A 22,615-nucleotide genomic window follows, 5' to 3' on the forward strand; every position below is an offset into this window, starting at 1 on the left:
TAAAATGCATCAATACAACTATTTTCTTTTACTGGTGTTTCATACTAAGCAAGCTACATTCAAAGGAGTATGTTTATTTGTTAAAGCAAGTATCTTTTGTTATGCTAAGATATTATTTCTTTAGTTATATGATGAAAATTTCACTTTTCTCTTTTTGGTCTTCTGCAGTTAATTTTTGACTTAACAACCCAAGACCCAGTCCTCCTTTCTCTGATTTCATTGATACCAACAGTGGTATCAATTGTATTTGTTTCACAGAATGTAGTTCCTGTCCGAATTTTATTTTTCCTGTAATGAGAAAAAACAGTTGTAGCAATCGGAAAGACAACAATAAGCAGAGATCATTCCCCAGGAAGGCTATTGTGAGCTGGTCTGATTAGCAGCTAGGACCATTAGGCTCGTTTTCTTTTGTCAATGTTGGCAGTCAACTGAGGCTGATACAGGAGGTGTTGAAAGCTGTTTGCAGTGTCTGGGGAGTGAAAAGGTGAAAAAAGATTATGTTATCACATCCTGCAACCTCACACCTGTCTGTAGTTTCTGGATCTGTTCCCATCCTTTTCCTGGTGATGCGTTTGGACTAGGGAGCATTATTCTTATACAGTTTCATGTTGAAACCTATGACGAGCTTACACTGCTGAGAAAAGGCACTCAGTTCAAAGCTGGTTTTGCAGAGATATGTAAGCATTTACCTGGCATGGAGCACAAGTTCATGCTTAGAAATCAGGTTTCTGTTTAGGTCTCTTTCTGAATAAGAATCTGTGTTTAGGTATTGAGATGTAGTTAGGATACCTATTTTGGCATGAGATATAAGGAGTATAGGCACAAAATAACTGGATCTAACTTAAAAGACTCCATCTTGAACAGTCAACTAACTTTGATAATATATTTCTTTTAAAGTAAAAGAATAAAACAGGTCAATAAAATGCAAAGTTATAGGTGTGTGGTTTAAATTAGTTACTGGTGCTGATTAACAGATACTGATTTGACTTCTGATCCTACAACTAGTGTTTACAAAATTATCTACCTACGGATTCAAGCTCAGCTTCTGAATTGAGCTGACTCAAAATCCAGCAAAACCAGTTTGAATAACTTGCCTCTGACCACCTGCAAAATGGAATTACAGAGTTGCAAAGAACTTAAAAGATATTGGTTAAGATGCTTGCTGGCCTTTCTGGTCCATGTGTAGTGCCAAAGGGTCTGAAGGGTTATAGGTTATGTAAAATACTGGCTATATATTATGCTAAGTTATACTGGCTATAACTTAGGAAGAGGCACAAGCAGGAAGCAAGAAAGGCAAGCTGTGTAGGGAAAGATTATATGGTTTAATAAATTAATACCATTGTAAGAAACAAACAGAGAAGGGAGAAGTTTTGAATTTTTTTCTGAAAACCTGAGAAAGACCTTTAAGATTTGAGTGGTGCTGTGGGGTTCAAACAAAGGCCAAATGCATGAGTTAGAAATAGTTCTGAAGGACTGTCTAATTTCCATGTGGGCCTGTCAAACAGCCTTAAACTGTGAGGAAAGTGCCAATGAAATCCATTTTAGAGCATCCTAGATTTGAGGCTGTAAGGTCTGTGTTGTGTCTGTGGGATGAGCTGTATTGATTTTTATCTTATGGCTTTGCAGTTTCAACTGAACTACAGTTTATAATTGTCATTATGCAAACACTGAAATAAGAGCATAATAATTTTTTAAAAAATACTTATTGTAGTGGGAATGACTACAATGGTTCAGATTTTACATCTTTCATCCTTATTCTTTATGTTTTACCCTTTTGTGTCTTTGCGTTTTCCTTAGCTTTCCCCTTTCCAGGTGTGTTTTCATTTTTTCTAAGAGAAATAAATATTTTTGAGGGTTTCAGGCAGCATGTTATTTAGAAGTTCTGGAACAGAAGAGAACCCAGAAAGGTAAAGGCATGAAAACATATTGTTGGCCCTTTTGGGCACCCATAGTTGAATTACAGAGAAACAGAAACTTGACTGAAACCTCGGAGAATGTAGAGTTTTTCTAGTATTTAGCTTTGCTTTGTCTAATTCTGTCCAAACTGTCTTTCATAATGTTAATTGATGCACTTCCACCGCTATGTGTGACACCAGCATAAAATTGATCAAGAGTAATTGGAGTTGGCTTGAATACTCTCGGGTTGTGAGAAGTATGGTTTTTAAAAATTCTTTGTTTAAAAATGACAGAAAAAATGTAAGTAATTTTTATAATGACCTAAATTTATGATTTTTGCAGGTATTAGCACCAAAGATGGTACTGCCAAGAAAGATAAGGATTTCAGAGGAAAAGCCCAGAAGCAAGTGCAGTTTAATCCTGGCCAAACCTTAGCTACGTGGCGAGTACGGATTTTGAGTGACGGTGAACATGAACAGTCTGAGTCCTTTCAAATTGTTCTTTCTGAGCCTGTCATGGCAGTTCTGGAATTTCCATATGTATCCACGGTGGAAATTATTGACCCAGGAGATGGTAAGAACCTTTCCAGAACTGTACTGCCAATATTGTACATACACCAGAAGATAGACTGAAGGACAAATGCTATTAGTAATAGTGGATAGTAAAGCTTACCTTCCCTCAGAATATTTCTGAAGGCAGGCCTGGGCGTTGGGTAGCCATTTGTCCCCTATCACTTTAAGTAATTAATGAATATGTGACTAAGGTAGCATGCTTTGATGAAATGCCTGCATTTTTCCTATGATATATTATTTCTAGGTTTTTTGTTTTGTTTAGTTTTGGTTTCATTTTATGTATAATAGGGTTTCAGTTCAATGTGTTTGCAAGCAGAGTGTATCTGCATGTGCGGCTCGAGGCTGACTGGATTTACTCTGCCATGATAATTCCTGTGAGAGAGGACAGTACAGGAAAGTCCAGGCTGGTTTGGGTCTTGAAGCAAACTAGTCGCATCAGTTAGGCCTTAATGTCAAGCTGGGGAGGTCAGTAAGGGTAAGGTTCAGTAGACCAAGTACAGCACAAGCTGTGTCAAGAACAGATACGGTTATGGTTAAATGTAAATGAAGAGAGAAGCTGAGGAAAAAAAAAACTAAAAACGTTAGAATGTGCTCTGGTTGCTTTGCTTTTCAGCTGCATCCAGACACTTGAACTCATGGGCCATGGTCACACAAAACTGTCCTTAAGGAATCTTTCAAGTATTGGATGACTCTAACAGCTTCTTTTATGTGGTCTTCCCTGATTAACATTTGAAGAGGACTGCGCAGGAAAACTGTCAGAGGTTTCTTAGTTCATAGCGCAAGTTAAACTAGAGGTTATATGATCATCATCCATATTTAGCCACTGAGAAAAATAGTGCTTAACTTGAAAAGTAGTATGTATGAAATTACTTGAAAATGTGTTACATCTGTCTTTTCTATGATCAGTGAGATAGCACAACTCAAGATAGTTATCTGAGTCTTCTTAATGCCAATGATAGTTTTTTCTATTTCTTATATTAAGATAAAGTTTTCACAGTCCCAGAGAATTTGTAGTAACTATACATAAAGTGAAGTTGCGCAGGAGAAAATTGAATGCACAACTGCAAATCAAGTAATATCTACAGGAAGGAATATAAAGAGAATTTTGAGGGGAAGGACTAGGTTTCCTAATCGTCTTTTAGAGCACAGGGTAGGTACAAGTTCAGCTGCTAACTGTATAGAAACCATCAAAACTTTTATTCTGCTTCCAGTGAAAATTATTTTCAAATTCATTTATTTGAATGGTGTAGTCTTAGTTCCAAAACAGTGAGCTTGTTTGGAAAGCTGTACCAGCCCTTGGTGTATGGGACATCAGTTAATGTTTTATTCCAAAAAGAGATTGCATAAGGATGTGTTTTCTTACACTAGCTGACATTATCTACATCATTCTCCTCTGAGCTTTTATGTTGTTCATAAGGTCAGTTCAAGTTTTTTAGTGTCATTTTACTCCTAATAGGATAATAGGAGACAGAAAACAGAAATCAGGTTGCTGCCTTTTTTTTTTTTTTCTCTTTTTTTTTTTTTTAGGATAGAGTTTTTCATTTTGTCAACTTAATTCTAAAGGGAGAAATAAAATTAACAAAATGGGGGGTTTGGGTGTTACATCTTGTTTTACTTTAAAAGAAAAAGGTAGGGAATTGTTTTTATTCACATTGAATATTTGACTTGCTGGAATAGTGAAAGTGTCTAGATCTTATCAAACCTGAATTACAGCATTTTTAAGGCAGTCTTTTGACCTTAAGTCATGCTGCTAGTATTTTCCAATTGGATAAATAAAACCTGGAACATGTTTTCAAAGAAATCACCTGACAATTTTCAGAAAATTGTTTGCCAAAGTACTCTGAAATATTGGAAAGAATTGCTTTGTGCAGTCAGCTGATACCACTTGATTTAATATTATACAGAATTACATTCTGTTTGGGTTGCAGTCATATTAATGAAACTGTAAAGGTGCTTTATAATCATATGCATAGCCACCTTTTGTTCTTGAGTTTTTGAGAGAATAAGAACAAAATGGATCCTGAATCCCAGTAACAGCATAAAACAGCAATATGATTATATGAATATAAAATAATGAAGAGTTTAAAATTCATTTTAGTGTTTCTTTCCCTGAAAAACACATCTGACATTCTTTGGTCCAATAAATTTTAGGGTGAGATTGCTCTCTAGACTTCGCTGACTGTATTGGCTAGGTCTCCTTTGAGTAAAACAGGAGTAGATGTGTAGCCGATTCAAATCAAGTGTCCAAGTTAGAGTGAGATAGCAGGAGCTCCATCTTGCATCCTCAATGCCAAATGATTTTCAGTTATCCTGATGTAGTAAGTTAATGAATGGCCTTGCAGAACCACTGCCTGTGTGTGAGCTATACTACTGATACTTCTGTGATTAACTGTTAATAAAGAAATACCATGGAAATGAGAAAAATATATACCTTGTGGACAAATTCTCCAAACACTATCTTGCACAATTAACCCTAGATAAGTAAATTAGTCAGATTAGAGACTACTTAATAAGGACTTGTGAATTCAGACCTAGTGATCTGATTTTGTTTTCCATTTCTGAAAGACTAAGAAACTCTACTTCTCTCACCCTCCAAGTTTTTCTTAAAATTTAGCACTATTGCTGATAAATACAAGTTATTTGTTGCACTTCAGAATACGCTAAAATGCTCCTAGGTATTTTATAGGTGACTTTATGAGGCCATAAATCTACATAAATAAATAAATATGTCTGTTCTTTGCAGAATCAACAGTCTTTATTCCTCAGTCCACCTATACTATTGAAGAAGATGTTGGTGAATTATTCATTCCAGTCAGAAGAAGTGGAGATGTGAGCCAGGAACTGATGGTTATCTGCTACACACAACATGGTAACAGAATCTACTATAGAACAAAAAAAAGGCAAAAATGGGAGACAGAAAGGAAAAAGAATTGTTCTATATATCGTGTAATAAAATTGTTTATAACAGTTAATTACATTTTCATCTAAATATCTTCAGTCTCAGCTAGAAATGTATTCATTTTTTCAATCTGTCTTGGATTATTATTGAATACAGATGAGAAACTATCATGTTGCAAATTTCTGCCATTTGTTAGGAGATGAAGAGAATCTGTGTTCTTTATCTTTTTGCAAAATTTTTATATGCAGCCCCATATATCTGGAAGTGATGAGAACTGAAAGCACTGCAGTGATTGCCACGGATATCCTTTATTTGTTTGTATCGTTAAAAAAAAGTTACAATATAATAGTGCTTAATTGCTGTGCTTCTCCTTCCTCTATGTTTCAATCTCCTATTAATTAAATCCACACAGAGCATGGGGTCTCTAGTAAGCATAACTGTGCTTTTACTATTTTTTTTCATCTGGACAGCTGAAGCAACATTTTTGGTGAGGTGATCTGGAATCAAAATAATTTGTTTTCATCAAATTCTAGCTGTATAGATAATTTCTGGTCCACCGATATCTTCACTGGGTAAAATATACAAAGGGAGTTAGTTGTTAATCCTCACTAGGTCTCCTTTGTCAGTGTCTTTTGTGATAGACTACAATATTCCTTCGACTGGAAAACTGGAAATTCATTTGAGGAGCATGTGCTTGCATTGCATTATATACAGAAGAAGTTTGTCCAGGGATCTCAGAAATGTAGCCTGGTCAAAGGTTTCAGCCCATCTTGTAATGTAAAAGTAAACAGAAATTAAAAGGTAATGAAATAAGATTCAGCCTCTGTGAGGAGATCATTGTAACCATGGTATGTATAGTGACTGTTTTCCTTTTATGCCACAGGAACAGCATCTGGCACTGCCCCAACCTCTGTACTTTCTTACTCCGACTACATATCCAGGCCTGAGGATCACAACAGCATTCTACGTTTTGACAAAGACGAACGAGAAAAAATGTGTCGGATTGTCATCATAGATGATTCCTTGTATGAAGAGGCTGAGACCTTTGATGTTTTGCTGAGCATGCCAATGGGTGGTAGAGTTGGTGCAGAATTCCCAAGCACTCGAATTACCATTGTACCCGACAAGGATGATGGTAAGACATCATTTAACAAAGTGATATTCCCAGTTCCAGACAGAAACTACAAATAGTATCAATATCATATTCAAATCGGCATGTAGAAATTGGATTTTTGCACTTCTTCCTGTTGGTTAAAACACATGCTGCTTCCATCTTGAGATTTGAAAATACTATTAGAAAGCAATGCGGGTTTTTTAAAGTGTCTAGTATTGGTATTTTATGGTTTGAGAAAGTCACACAAGCAGTGATTGGGAGTGAGGAGATGCACCTTTCCCTATCACAGTAGCAGATGTAATCCAAAAAATCACCTTTCATGGGCATCTTTTTATGTGTGATTCTGAGGTTATGTCCACAAGCCTTCAGGCCCATTGCATTACTTTCCAAAGGGCCATATGAGAATCCCCAATGGACTAGAAGCCATATAGCAGCTGCTAAGAGGCAAGCTATAGTCCTTCTGATTTGATACTGCATTTAACTTTCTGCCTAGAAGTGTCCATGTAGCTGCCTTGGTCTTTTTAGTAAAGCGAATTATCAAAAGTCAGTAATGTTGTTTTAGCAATTGCCTCAGTAAGGACATGCTGACCAAATGATGTCCTTTGTTCAAGTGGTCGATAGCTTTGATATGTTGCATTGAAAAGAACATTTCTATTTGTGATTAGAGAGGTCTGTGACTAAGGAACAGTAGAATCAGCACACTGTGTCACCAACTGCTTTCAAAAATTCATGTAAATACTACTGCAGCCTCAAGTGTCTCCTTCAGTGTCCCTAGCATGGGTGGTGCAACTTTCTTCTTTCTAGGAGTGGTAGCAAAAAGGCTTCCTGGCACAATTGCCCTATTTGTGCATGGAGTTTAGAAGCTGACATATCAACTGGAAACTCTGTGAAAGGAATACGGATAAGCTATTTTAGTCCTCTCTGTGAGGCCATAAACCATCTATTGTGACACTGTCATATTTCCTGAAGCCTAAATGTGAGGAATTATATCTTTGAAAGTCTTATGCCAAGATAGACATTTATTATCAGCACAGTGATTTCTCCCTAGTTAAGAGTATAAAAGGCAGCTCTTAAAGGCAGGAAGTTGACACCCATCTAATTGCATCATAAATACTCAGTCTGCCTGAAATTTCTCACATGTAATCCTGTGACAGAGGTGACTTTGTTTTCTCTGTGAAGTATTTGGATAATCATATATCATTAACGAATACAAAAGTTTGAAGTAACACTTCTTGTAACAGATCATATATCGAATGCAAGCTGAAATAGAAATATGTTTATCTGACTTTGCTGTGATGGCAAATACGGGTTTGTATAGGTTTTTTGCAACAGTTTGATTTTTTGAATAATTTTGAAGAATTCATGAACTTTACTGTTTGTAGATAGCAGAATACAAAATATTGGGAGAGTAGGTATAAAAAAATGTATCCATGAAGCAGATGATTACCCAGCTTTTGAAAGTGTTCTGAGCGCTTAAAATATATATGGAAAGTTTGGGATGGGGAGAATGTTTCTCAAAGAGACTGTTTAAAAGAGAACTGAAGCTGCAATTACAGTGTCTATCTTCAGTAGAACCTTATTTCCTGGGAGGGAACACTTTTAGATACTGTTTTTAGCATTTAAAATAAGATTATCATTCCTGGACTTATACAATCATTATAGCTGTAACCTTGACTGACTTTGAATAAGAAATTATGAAAGTTAATCAATCACAACATAGTGTAGAACTTAACTGTTTATGAGACTCCCACAACATATTAGGGAAATCTCCTTTGTTTTAACACTGCCACTAGAAAACACGAGAATGAATTTAGAAAACATGAAAATGAATTTATTTTTCACAAAACCATAATGCACAATAACAGAAAAGTCAGTATGTGTCTTTTTTCATCTAAGATCTGTCGTGCTGCCTGTTCTATAAAATGCAGAGTACAGGCTACAGAGTAGATAAATTACGGTATACCTTACATATCTATTTATGTCTCCACACAGAGAAAGAAATATATATGTGTATGTTTCTTTCAGATTGTGTATATACACACACACGTATTTGTGTAATGTGTGAGCAATTTAACACTTTGGCAGTCATGATTAAAATTCTGCATAATAAGCAGGGAATTTTAAGAAGCATTGGTTATTATTTTCAGTGCACAACATTAATTTTAATAAATGTAAATGTGTTTATGTGAAATAAAAAGCATTTTCTTCAGCTTTTAACAACAAAATTTAATTCAGAAAATGCCTCAGATAGAGATGGGTTAAAACTTTAGCACATGTATAATAGCCTATGAGCTATTGTAATGTCATACTAAATTCTTTAGTTCACTTTAACTTCTTTGCTTCATATCTACTGATATATTTTTCTCATTGTTTAAATTCATCTTCTATTTAACAAAGCTTCTTTGGACAAATGTCACAGCATGTCATTAAGTTGTGATTTCTCCAAGTCCTGTGACAGGATTAACATTATGCATGGACTTCTTCAGGTCAAAAGATACAAACAGCAAAGGTCAAAGTTTAATAACACTACATGAGATCTTTCCTATGGAAGTCAAATCAGCACAACCAACATTACCTTATCTCCTCTGGCATTCAATGCAAGTTAATTAGGAAACATTCACCTTCAGTACCTATCATCAAAGTCTTTTCTTCTTTTATTTCTAGAAAGGCCCTTAGGGTCTAACTAAAATAGCTGAGTTGCTATACAATCATGACAATAAACAAAAAATAAAAGAGGTGTGCTCAACTTTGTAGTGAACCAGAGTATATTAAATTCCTGGCAACCGAATACTTTAATTGGGGATTATACAGTAGTGCTGTGCTGCCAAAGCAAAACCTGGGACAAAAAAACAAAACAAAAAACATAGTATGTAGACCATGCACAGGTATATTTTTATATTGTGAAAGGTGATTTTAAAATTAGTGCTGCTGTTGGGACATTTCTTAATTCGGAAGGGACTTTTCCTGATAGGTCCTGAAGCTGAAGACAGGTAGAAAAGAGGAAAAGGATTAAGTTAGTGAAATACACAGCAAAGTAAATTATGCCTGGAGATCTTGGATTCAAACTTACACGTCACTACAGTTTAAGCACTAAAAAATAAAAACATGGATCTGTTTGAGTCAGAGGTGATATTCACTAACCATGAATCACTACAAGAAAAGCATTCAGGGGAAAGACCTATGCTAATCATCCATTTTTGGGGTAGCAGTAATCTCACTCAATATTAGCCATCTCATTCAAGCAGGCTATGCTGGGGTCCTTCTATAGTTAATATAGTTAAAGACAGATGTACTCCCAGGAACCATCACATCCTAGAAGTATCTGAACTGTTGAGATCAATCACTGTGAATATCTGGTGCATCTGAATACATTGATTTCTGACAGTACCTATAAACCCTAGCCTTAGAAATTTAACTTGCCATTCAACCCAAAGTGATAAGCACTACTGGGCATGAAGGAAAGATTTTTTTCTAATTTTTTGTTAAAACAGCTCCTACTTTGAAATGCCATTAAACAACAAAAACATACGTAGCTATTCCTGCTTCATAATATAATTATGATTTCTAAAGAAAAATTGAAAATAATCTAGCTGAAATCTAAAGAAATGAATGCTTGAGAGTGTTTCACTAGGTATTTAGATGTTCAAGATGAAGTCCAGAATCAGACAAAAATACCCAACCATTTTCCATGCAAATGTGGACTTCTGTTTCTAAATCTAGCCGGAATTGGTGGGCTCAACTACTTGTCTGCATGCACATCAAGGATTTGGGGGATCAACAGAAATCCCTGAAGGATTTGAGGTCACTTGATTGGCTCAGGAAGGACATACCTATCCTGCATGGAGAGCACAGAGTTCAGCATAAAGTTCATTTGGAGGAGGCACTTTACATAATAGATCAATATTGTGCATCTAGGAAAAGGAAGATAAGGTTACTGTGCACTTTTCATTCTCCTTGGAGAGAGGTATCCTGGAGTTTAGACTCCAGTCTTCCATGGAAATACCTTAATCCCCAGGCACTTAGCAACTCAGCAAGGTCAGCCTAGAAGTGTTCTTTGTTTTTCTAACTGAAGCCGTGGCTGAAATAATTTCACATATATTAAGAAAAAAAATGAGACCAAACTCTTTTGTTAGTTCATCTGGGAATGAGCAGCCTGTAATTTGGTTCTAACTCCAACAGTGTCGCTGTCTTGTGTGCAATAAGTCCAATACAAAATGTGCTTTAGTCCTTGCAACAGTCTTGAAGTGAAACTCTGCTCTCACAGTCAACTGTTTTGACGGCCAGGCTGCTGTTTGGACTCTTTTTTTTACTTACTCTGTTTTGTATCACGGGCAAATTTTAAACTCTTGGTTTGTAGTCACATTTGGAAACCAGAAGAGAAGAGGTGTGATGAATGCAGAGCTGGAATTTCGTAGCTAAGAGGAGAATGCTTACAATTATTTTGTTTGCATCAAGTTTTGTGTCAGTGGCTATCTTCCCATGTGATTTTAATTCCATGATACCGTATTTAGTGTTGCCATGAGAGCACCCAGCCTCACAGCCAGGCTGACAGTCATCTTGCCTTAGTGGAATTGTTGAAGCCTCATGCTGTTCACAGCAGGAAGTACATTAAATACATTTGTTCCACTACATTCACATTAGATGGGCAAGCAGCCGTTCAGACTTCTGGACATTTCTACATCAGGGCTGGGAAAGCAATGGACTCAGGTTTATGTCAGAGGTTTGCTTACCATTTTCTTTATACCTACTCAACAGAATCGATCACTCATATCATCCACATGACAGGGGAAAGGATAGCACTATCTGGGAATATTTTACAGCTGAGTAAACTGGATGATGGTACGATCATGGTATGATAACATGGAAAGCCAGTGTTAGAGATCAAACAGAACAGATTAATTATTTAGTCCTCTGGAGATTTCTTTAAAACACTTACTGTCACTCCCCCTACAGTTAATTAAGCTTTGGAAAACCTTAGACTATGTTCTGGAAATCAGTAGCCACTAGCACTTGTCCAGCTTGCTTGGAGTAGTAAAGTCTATGTTAATGTTTACTACCAATAGCCTGAAAAGAGGCAGAAAGTCTACAGTGCAAGGCGACATAAAGCTATGCTTTGCATTGGCTCCCAGTAGACATACAGTGTCAACTAAATCTACTGAGCCAAATTTCAAGCTGATGATAATTAAATATTCTATTAGTAACATTGTTAGAGAGACATCCTTATCTCACAAGATTATCTGGAATCTCATTGTTTCCACTGGCCTCCAAGGCAGGCAATCAAATGTGTCTTTTTCTTTCTGAAAATAAGTATGCCATAACCTTAAACTGAATGTCTGGGTGGTTGATCTCAGTGATTAATATCTGCTGGTCTATTTGTCCAATTTTAGTTACAACCTGAACACTATAGGCATAGCATGCCCATTGTTATATTAAAGAATGGAGTCATAATTTGGCAAAGTATCCATCACCGTTCTCTGGAGATAACTAAAATAGTGAGATAGTTGTTCTTTTTTCCTCTATACATCCACCTTTGACTACTTCCTTCCTTTTCTATTTTTACTGTGCTGGTGGGACTGATGCCTCTGGCACTTCTGTGCAGCTTTTAGCTTCTTTTGTCCTCTCATTAGGTAAAATCTCTGTGTGACCCCTCCCCTTTCACCAGTCTATGGCAGGTGGCCAGACTGGCAACTAATCAAGGGAAAAGGTGGAAGACAGCCAATTTATGACACATGTTATACTCCCAGTTTTCTTTACTTATAGTGTCTAATTATCACCAGTTCAACACAGTGAAAAATGTTCAATTTATGGTGATAGCCTTAAAGAATTTGGAAAGTCCCTGTTTGATGTCTGTCACAGAAATAAATTATTGTCATATCTTACAGTAGGACATCCTATAGAGGCAACCAGGCACATTTATGATTTACTTTTCCAACATTATCTGTTGCTGGCAGTTTATTACATGTGTGTGTCTGCAGGTGCAAACTCATACATTATATACATGAACTACAAATATTAGATTAATCTCATATTCAGTTGGCTGCTTAATAACTAGGTATATAGTCCAACTTTATGATCTGGGCTCCTCATGACCTGCTTACCGTACTTTGTCACATCTCTTTCAGATGACTCCTTTACTATAGAGGACTCAGCTGGCAAAGCAGTGTATCTCTAAGTCTTCACTGCTGTAGGTTCTGAAACGGTTAGCTGACATACGCATTATTACATTTCTGTGTGAATTGTAGCAGTATTTCTAGCAAAGTGTGGAAATGTGGGAAACAGCTTTTGAGTTTTGTACTCAAAGCACATAAAATAGTTGATAAGCAGAAGGTACAAATTTACAGGAACTGTAGAAAATTGATACTTTCTGTTAAATATAGAATGAGTTAAATGAAATAGCATTCTTATGTTACTGACGTTGTTTTCCAGAGCCTAATGGATCGTTGTTTTATGACAGTTCACTCAAGAGTATATTGAACATCTTTCTCTCTCCAGTCTTCCTGTAGCATGTTTTATTTTTTCATGGCTTTGTTATTTGTACTGCAGGTCTTATATTTATTATAGATATAAATAAATATTAATATTTATTATATTTGAAAATGTATTGAATGCCTAGCAAACCATTCTAAATTTATCATTTGTTCTTGGTTGCTTGTGATTGTAGGGAGTGAATTTAGTGTTGTGTATTTAACATGTGGATAATCAAGTTCTGTGGAACATCTTGGTGCATTGTTTTCCTAAGGTTTTTTTTGCAGATCATCTTGCTTCCTCTGAAGCTGCTTATACTAACACTTCACTCATCAGTCTTTGAAGATCCAAAAGATACTGAACAACAGAGTAACCAGTGTACCCCACTGGGCTTTAATGACATTGATTTTCCTTTTGAATGTGTAAATCCTTAAAGGATTACCTTAGTTGTTATCTCACATTACTGTCTGTCAGGCAACTCTTTTCTCTTCCCTCCCACACCAATGAGGTTAGAAGACCAAAAGAGAGAATTCAAGAACTTTTAACATACAGCAGAGCATATTTTCTGTCATTAGAGCTCTGCTTGTGTGATAAGTCTGGCTGTTGCTCTATTTTCACTTCTGTTCTCTCTTCTCTGCCAAGTTCCATTCTCAACATTAGCTCCTGTAAAGGGAGTGTGGAAGATCTCTTGCATATTTTTCTTCTCAGAACTCAGTGGGCTAAATTATATGTGGGCAAAAAGCCTGTAAGAAATTGTTTCTGCTGGTTAAGCAAATTCAAGATAACATTGTGACTGAACAGTAAAAGTTTAAAAATCTAAAGTCAGAATTGGAGCACTGTCTTTCTTAGTCTATTTTGTGATAGGGTTAAGATGTCTCCAAGCCAGAAGGGTGTGTGTATGCATATAGGCAGAAGAACAGATTTATTAACTATCCACAAGAATAGATAGAATCATAATTTTCTTTAAAAAAATGTGGTACAAGCTGTGCCAGAAATGATACAGAAATACCACAGCCACCTGGAAAACATAGCATTTTTTTTAATTTCTTGGTTATGCTATTCCTCTTCTATGCACCATATGTAGTCAGGATAGTTATGATAATAGTGCCTCCCTTCTTCATTTATTCTTTAATGAAACCAAACACATTTGATGCTTTGATAAGATTCAGATTTGTAATTCATTTGGTTAAAATTAATTTAACAGACTCACTTCTGTGCCTAGTAAGATCATGGAACAGATCCTTCTGGAAGATATGTAGAAACATACAGAAAATAGGGAAGAGATTAGAGACAGCCAGCATGCCTTCATCAAGGACAAATCATGCCTCACTAATCTAGTGGCCTTTTATGGTGGAGTGACTGCATTAGTGGACAAAGTGCTACAGACGTCATCTACCTAGACTTCTTCAAGGCCTTTGATACAGTCCCCCTCAATATTCTTGCCTCTAAATTGAAGAGATACAAGTTTGTTGGATGGACCGTTAGATGGATAAGAAATTAGCTGGATGGGCATGTCTGAATAGTTACCCTCGATGTTTCTATGTCCAAACAGAAACCACTAATGAGTGGTGTTCCTCAAGGGTCTGTACTGGGACCAATGGTATTCAATATCTTCATGAATGACATAGACAGTGCAATTTAGTGCACCATCAACAAATCTGCAGGTAACACCATGCTGAGTGGCACAGTTGATAGGCTTGAGGGAAGGGGTGTCATCCAGAGGGACCTTGACAGGCTTGAGGAGGGGGCCCATGTGAACCTCATGAAGTTCAACAAGGCCAAGTAAAAGGCCTTGCATCTGAGTTGGGGTAATTGTCAATATCAGTACAGACTGGGGGATGTATGGTATCCCCCCTTGCACAGAAGGACTTGAGGGTACTGGTGGATGAAAAATTGGACACGAGCCAGCAACATGCGCTTTGCAGCCCAGGAAGCCGATTGTATTCTGGACTGCATCAAAAGAAGTGTGGCCAGCCAGTCAAGGGATGTGATTCTCCCCTTTTCTCTGTTCTTGTGAGGCCCTACCTGGAATACTGCATCCAGCTCTGGGCTCCTCAGCACAGGAAGGACATGGATCTGTTAGAATGGGTCCAGGGAAGGGCCACAAAAATGTTCAGAGGGCTGGAACACCTCTCCTGTGAAGAAAGGCTGAGTTGGGTTTAACCTGGAGAAGAGAAGGCTCTGGGGAGACCTTGTGGTGGCCTCTCATTATATAGTCAGGGCTTATGAGAAAGTTGAAGAGAGGCTTTTAAGCAAGACCTGTAGTGACAGGACAAGGGGCAATGGTTTTAAACTGAAAGAGGGCAGATTTAATTGAACATAAGGAAGAAATTTTTATGATGAGGGTGATGAGACACAGGAACAGTTGCCCAGAGAGGTTGTGGATCAGTGGATGTGTTCAAAGTCAGGCTGCACAGGGCTTTGTGTAACCTGGTATAATGAAATCTGTCTCTGTCCATGGCAGGGGGAGTTGAACTAGGTGCTCTTTAAAGGTCCCTTTCTGACCCAAACTCTTCTGTGATTCTATGAAAAATTAGTCTCAGAAAATGCACAATTTGGATTTATTTTGACATTTAGAATCTTGTTATATCTTTTTTCTCAAAGTCTAATAGCTTTCGTTGCATAAGGAGCTCACCCATTTTCAGCATGCATTTGCTTTTATGTTTTGGAAGGTCCAGGTTTTCTGTCTTTTCTATCTTTGCTATTCAGTCTCCACAATTTCCTCGACATCTTCCTATCAGCTCTCCTTACCAAACAACAGAACACTTATTTATCATTCAAAAGCCTTACTAATACAACTACCCAACCAGTGGAAATCTCAGCTGGGGAGAAAATATGATTGTCATCACTATGACTTCAAGCCTTAAAACCTTAGAGATCAGGGCCATGATTTCAGTGTGTGATGTTACAAGATACTATAAAGAAAATATTCATAGAATGATCTATTGTGATTTGGTGGTTGTGTTTCTAGATATAACTTTAGGAGTTAAGAACATGATTTGAAGAGAAAACCTGAAAATATTCTTCTCAGAAAAACTGTTTTTGCAAATAGACTTACTACCCTCAGACCATTTCTACACACTGCTTTTTCTGCAAGGGCCAATAGTAAACTAATCACTCAATTAAAATGTGAAAAACATTTAGAAATGGCTACATGCTATATCTTCATGTAGCCTGATTTCTAAAATGCGGCTCAGCTTCTCCAACTATTTCTGTCTGTAGGAGTCATCATTTCTTATCTCATGTATGAATCATTGACTGTGAGCTCCTTCATGCTTGGCCTCCTTGTGAGGTACCTTGTGTGTGGTATATTTAGATACTACTGCCAAGCCTTGCCATTTATCAGCCTGCCTCTGTTTCATCAGTTTGTTGAGAATTTGTTACTGATCCCATTTCCTGGGTGTCTTACATAAAAATAATCTCATTCTTTTAAAAAATAGAACATGTAGAAGAATCTGAGTTGGTTTCATGCTCTGTGGGAGGTCTAGCCAGTATGAAAAAGGTATGTGAATATCAGACGGTTGCTGCAGGCAGTACCATCACATTTGAGTATTTCCTCAAATTCCAAAGTGTTTGTTTCTTCAGCTAATAGTCTTTATATTTTTATTTGCATTGGTAAATGTGGCAATTATCTGAATTCTGGAATAGTTTGGGCAAATGATTGGAGCTTGATAAACTTTGGTCCTGTCCTCAGACTCTGCACATTGAAGCTCCTCTGACACCTGTGATAGTTTCAGTGGTATCAAGGTCTGTATGTTATAATCTGAGGGTGCGTGCAAGGATCATAACAGTACTATTTCTGTCAATAAATACTTTCACATATATGTTAGTTCACATATATATGAATTTAGTATTTTGGAAAGTTAGCAATGTTTCTCAGCAAACCAACAAAGGTATATGAGTTGTGTCCAAGAGAAGGTCACTTATAATAGTCAAGCTCACACATTAGTCTTCCTCCTGAACTGCCAGTTATAGCTGGGAGACAATGTAAGACCATTCATTACTGTCTTGTACATAATAGTTAACTAATTGTTGAAAAATCCATTTTCAGTTTAAAGGCACGCATCTTGAACGAGTTGAGCTACAGAATGGCTTCATGCACTCAGATGTCTTTATTCCATGGTTCAGAAATTCTCTGTAGCCCATCTAGTTATTACTGAACCATTATGAATTGCAACTTGATGTTAAGCAAAATTAGATTTATCTCAGTTCTTCAGGCTGCAAACTATGCTGCAGGCTGTCCTTGTAGTACAGATGGGACAGACAAGAAGGGAAGAGTACGTGGTCAGATATAGGGTATCGCTGTGGCCATCTTACTGCCATCCTTAGTCTTGCAGCTAGGGCTGTAGTATACTTCCTTTACTGTGCTACTTTGCTCACATTTAAGTTTTACTTATTCATGTAGCAGACAGGTTAGATATGGCTTCCAGACCTGCTAGGCAGGTGCTGCTTGTGATGGTACTGTGTGTAAAGGAACTGAAGCATGGATGCACTTTAACATAAAGGATGAGTTAAAATATAAAAGTCTGTACTGACTTAGTTTGTATCATAAATTAATTAAAAATAAATCATACATAATGTTGTTCATAGCAGTTATAGATCTTGATTCACATGGTGTTACTTTACTGAAATTATGGGGTTAAGCTGCATAAAATAAGAGTAATTCAGTGATGAAAACAGTCCAGTCAATGTAAGGCATTGACTTTCTATATTTAAAAAATGTGTATTTTTCTTACAGAGTAGAACTGAGTTTGGTAAGGGTTGCATTAATTTGAGTCTGTCCTTTTACCTGTTGTAATGTTTGCATTATCATTTAAAAAATCATTGTAGGTTGCTAGACAGAAATGAGCTGTTGAGACAAATGGAAATGTAGATGTTATTTGCTTCAGATAATGTGTGTGGCATTTTGGCTGCAACTACTAACTTTGATTCTGAGGTGAATTTACTTTTTGATTGCAAAAGTTATGACAACAGTGCTAAGAAGATGAAAGTTAACTTTTCTTTTTTGCAACATATGAATTTGAAAGTAATCTGTTTTGACCACATCAAATAAAAAGCTATTGGCATTTGCACAATAGGTACCTGCTCCAGAACTAAGCTCTGACTGTAATCTTGACCTCTGCTTCTACAGCATTCAGCAAAAATAAATGACTTAGCAAATTAAATTCATTGTGCTAAAGGCAAGCCTAGTTGCTTGCATAGGTTCAAGGATGTGTATATAGCTGTAGAATAGTGCTACCTAGTTTCAAATGTTAAAAGTCCTCTTTGATAATATTATAATATAAACTTTTTGTAAGGGAGTTTTTCTGAGCTTATACTTTGTTCCCATTAATATGCATATATGAGAAAGATTACAGAAGTTGACCTTTACTGCTATTAAATAGTAAATGCCTCTTCCTTCTCACATTTAATGGAACTCTTGTTCTTAACTGGTCTCTCTACAACCCACCCACTTCACGTTCAGAAGGATGGAGTCTCTTTGTTATTGACTCAGCAGCTCAGTCATTTAATGCTAACTGTGATACTGAAATGCAAGTAAGCATTGTGTAGGGATTTATGAATCAGATCAGATCCAGAGGAAATCTGGCCTTGTTTGTCTGTTGTTATGTTCAAGCTAATTAGCTGTGTCAACCACCAGGGCTCATTAATTTGGACTCAGCATTGCACTAGCATATCTAGACTGTACCAGAACAAGTTAGTAGGTTTACAAAGCCCTGTTTTGCACCTTCTGCATTACTACAACAGATTTCTGCTAGCTCTGGCAACTCACAATGATCACATCATAACATTGGCAAAAGCTTACAGGAATAAATGGTTTAACACCACTAGAAAAGATCAACCATGAGTTCAGTTGTAATGACTGTTTCAAGTTCCAATGTCTAAATATGTCTGAGTGGAAGGTCTGTTTTCTTCTATTATTTGTCTCTTTCTGAGATGATATACATATATATACGTATCTCTCACTGGAAGCTTGTATCACCGAAAAACACTTTAGTATTAAGGCTTATCAAGGTGGCAGCAAGACAAGTCTGTTCTTTTGTGTTTGTCCTAAATAGCCCACCTCATAGATTATTTGCATGGGCAGCCCAAACGATTATGGCACCTTACATATCCTATAACCAACCTACTCTTTTGCCATGTCCTTCTAAAGCAGATTGTAAGGATACCATTTAAAAACAAAAGCTTCCTTGGAAATATTTTTTGTGTGTGTGTGTGCTATTGCATTGATTTTGTAATGTATATTCAAAGATAGAGCTATTTCTGACAGTATGAGAAGTGTGTTTGTTTTCCTGCTTGGGGACTGACTAGTGCTGTAGTTGATCTGTGCTCCTGACTGTATAAGCACAAAGGCAAGACAAAGATTTCATTTCTGTGCCAAGAAACCTGGGACTAAAGCTCCTAACCTTTCTCCTCTGATTATTGTAACTTCATGCCAGTGAAATCTGTGGGTCTGAACAAAAAAACTTTAAAAAAAAACCTTCCTCTTATTTCTGTAAAAGGAACCATTAAATTTGCAGTGGTCTCTCTTCAGGGTGATTACTAGATTAAAGAACTGCCGTAAGTGAGCCTGCAGTCATTGAGCAGAGTGTTTGCCAGCCATGACCTGAGAAAGACAATGCTTTCCCTGTTAGTACCTTGGCTTTGCTACTTCCCCTGGGGAGCTACTAACACAGCTTACAGGAAATGAACTTACAAAACATTTGTAAGGATTTGTTTCCTAGGATGGGTAACCATGCAGAATGTGTCTTTCATTGAAGATACAAGCCTCAAAAAGTGTGAAACCCTCACTCTGGAATACAAGGCAAGCTAACTGAGGGTTTAGGCATTTTTGCGTTCGGTTGTGACTACAGGAATAAACAGTGCACAGAGATTCTTCTGCAGCAGCAGTAAATAAAGCATTAGGATAACACTGCAAGAAATATAAATTTTCTTTTATACCTTCCATCTAGCTTAAGGCAGATCATTTATGTTCCCTGGGTAGTCAGTGAGCAGAAGAGGATTCTTCCAGATCTCCTAAAATTTTTTTCACTGCAGTGGCTGAACCACTCCACCTCATTCTGTATGTTTATTATACTGGAATTCTCTGTAATGGCATATCTTTGTCCTTGCAAACTGAGAGCAAGCAGGCTGTGGGTGTGAGTACCTCTCACTTAAATGTTTAAAATGAGTCCAGATCTAATTCCAGAACCACTGGGACATAAATATAGAGTGAATATGGTTATAAGAATGAGATTAGACTTGGGGAAGAGTGTTAAACTTTAAGAATAATTGATTAAGAAATGAAATTTATTAGATTTGATAATATTTTTAGCAGCCTTTATCTAGCTGTTGTCACATTCATCACCATTTGGTAGGCATTGTGTATTTTTAACCTCCAGAGGCTGGATGAGTCTTTGTCCATCTTGAGAATTTTAGAAGATTGTTGTATGTCTGAAATGGCGTATTTCTTTGCAGATCTAATATCCAGTTCTGCAGTATCTCTGCAAGTAGAACTGTCATCAAAATTAATAGTAATTATACAAAAAGGTCCAGAGAGTGTATCCTATTCATCTGTTAAAAATGTTTCTGGCAACCAGTCCCTATAGGCAAATAATGTAAGACTGATGTTTGTATGCCTGTGCACTCAAACACACATGCACATTTAAATACACATAATGTTGAATAAAAAAAATTTAACTTGGAACTGAAAACCTTTTCATCTACCAAAGTTATACATTTACCAAGTTTGTCTTTCATCCTGCAAAGGCTGATGTCCTTGATAATGCTCAAGCAGGTCTATGAGTCTGAACTATTTTCCGGTAAATACATTCAATTCCATCAATTTGTTAAAACCCATGATTTTGGTTTTAGCAGATAAATAAGAAGGCTGCTGGATTTGTTTCACTGATGTGGAATATCTAAGGGTGGGGGGCCGGGGGGGGGGGGGGGGGGGGGGCGGTGTTTGCTTTTTGCTTGCTTTGGCAGTTGTGAAATACAGGAAAAATCTTGAAAGCAGAAGAGAAAATTATGTTCTCCAAAACTTCCAATTTAACTCATGAATGCAATTCCAAAATATTTATTAACTGCTCACTTCTCAGATTAAGTTTTGGCTTACTAATAACTAACTATATTACTTCTGGTTAGTTTTAATTAAATTCCTATTTCAATTTGTTCAATTTTCTATAAAAATAAATAAGCAATCTACTACAGAGGAGGTTGTTGCCATACACTGTGTAGTCAGTCAGATTGGCCTCAAGTACTTCAGAAACACGTAGATATTTTGTCTGATTATCCTACAAGCTTCTCCAAAACCTTCAAGATACAATGTCTTCACAATATTTTGCTTTATTGAGCTCAGCTGTAGTCCAAAGCAGGTTCTTTAATTCCAAAGCATTTGTTCCATGATAATAGAAGTCATAGATTTTTCAACATACATATAATCTTAAGAAAATTTGAATCATGGAAATGATGGCCCAAATTTCACTTACCATTAAAAAGGATCTATGTCTCCTCCTTTGGGTAAGTTGTACCTTTTATGTATTCTAGTCATAGCTCTGTAGAATGATAAAATTTTCCAGTCATTTTCTTTGATTTTTTTTTCTATGCTTCAGGAAGGGGAAGTATTCATAGTGCCACTGATAGAGCACTGATTAACTGCTGTGATCTTTGTCAACTTAATTTGAGTTGGCCACATGCTGTATGGCATTTTCAAGCACATTTATGATAATGTAACCTCATGATTATAATAAGTTCTCACTAAGCAACATAAGAAAATTTTGCTTAAATACAAAAAGAACTTGTGTACATCTTTAAATTACATCCCAGCCGTTGGGGAGAGTAGGTATGATTTCCGCTGCATAACGGGAAAACTGAGGCATTGCCTGTGTGTGCTTACTCTTGCATGTTTGAAACAGAAATGGAAGAGGTAGAAAAGGAGACCTAATATATATCCAGGATGAAGTTGGGCTATGTTATTAAGCCTGTTTACTTTGTGAAATTGCTATAGGTAGAAAAACTGAAAAAGGGAGGAAAACATGACGATAAACAATATGTCTGTTGAGTGGGATAACACTTAACCTCCTTTGCTTTTTTGCTCTTTTTTCTCATGGACTGTGGAACTTAAATATTAAGATATAATACTATTCATGTTACAGCTTACATGAAATAAGATTGATTTTGTTTTAAATGCTGGATGTGGGGGAACTAAGTATTTGCCCCTTTGGCTAGCTGGAATTTTTTTCCAAAAGCAGCTTCAGATATATATCATGTTCCAGTCTGGGTTTAGCTACAGGAATCCATGAGAACATTCAACTTAAGGTTTCATTATCTATATTCACCTCTGTCTGCTTGCACCAAATTGAAAAATGCAAGGAATTTTCTGGCTTGTGCACAGGACTCAAATAAGTTTAATGAGATAACACATTTGGGTTTGTACACAGATTCATGACTGCTGACACACAAAGTTGAAAATGTAGGAGGCAAGAAAAAGAACACAGTGCTGATACAACAATTGCTGTCTTGAAACAGGCAAACCAATACTTGAAAAGAAGCCAAAAATGCCTAGAAAAATTCTAACCCTTAATAAAAGGCTGTATTTCACTTACTGAGAAGAGTTAAGTGCTCCCCATTGTCTAATGTGGATTTGATACTCATTACCTTCAATGTAAGGTAAAGAAACATTTATAAACA

General features: G+C 36.7%; 1 protein-coding gene across 1 annotated transcript in view; it reads left to right on the forward strand.

Moving 5' to 3' along the window:
• Positions 1-22,615, forward strand: part of FREM2 (FRAS1 related extracellular matrix 2) — a 140,087-nt gene that overhangs the window by 78,466 nt on the left and 39,006 nt on the right. Inside the window, exons 4-6 of the mRNA XM_040584275.1 lie at positions 2,239-2,469; positions 5,212-5,337; positions 6,251-6,502. Of these exons, the coding sequence (XP_040440209.1) occupies positions 2,239-2,469; positions 5,212-5,337; positions 6,251-6,502 (609 nt within the window). The remainder of the gene's footprint in view (positions 1-2,238; positions 2,470-5,211; positions 5,338-6,250; positions 6,503-22,615) is intronic.

This window comes from Falco naumanni, chromosome 2 (genome assembly GCF_017639655.2).
Source record: "Falco naumanni isolate bFalNau1 chromosome 2, bFalNau1.pat, whole genome shotgun sequence".
Classification (NCBI taxonomy): Eukaryota; Metazoa; Chordata; class Aves; order Falconiformes; family Falconidae; genus Falco; species Falco naumanni.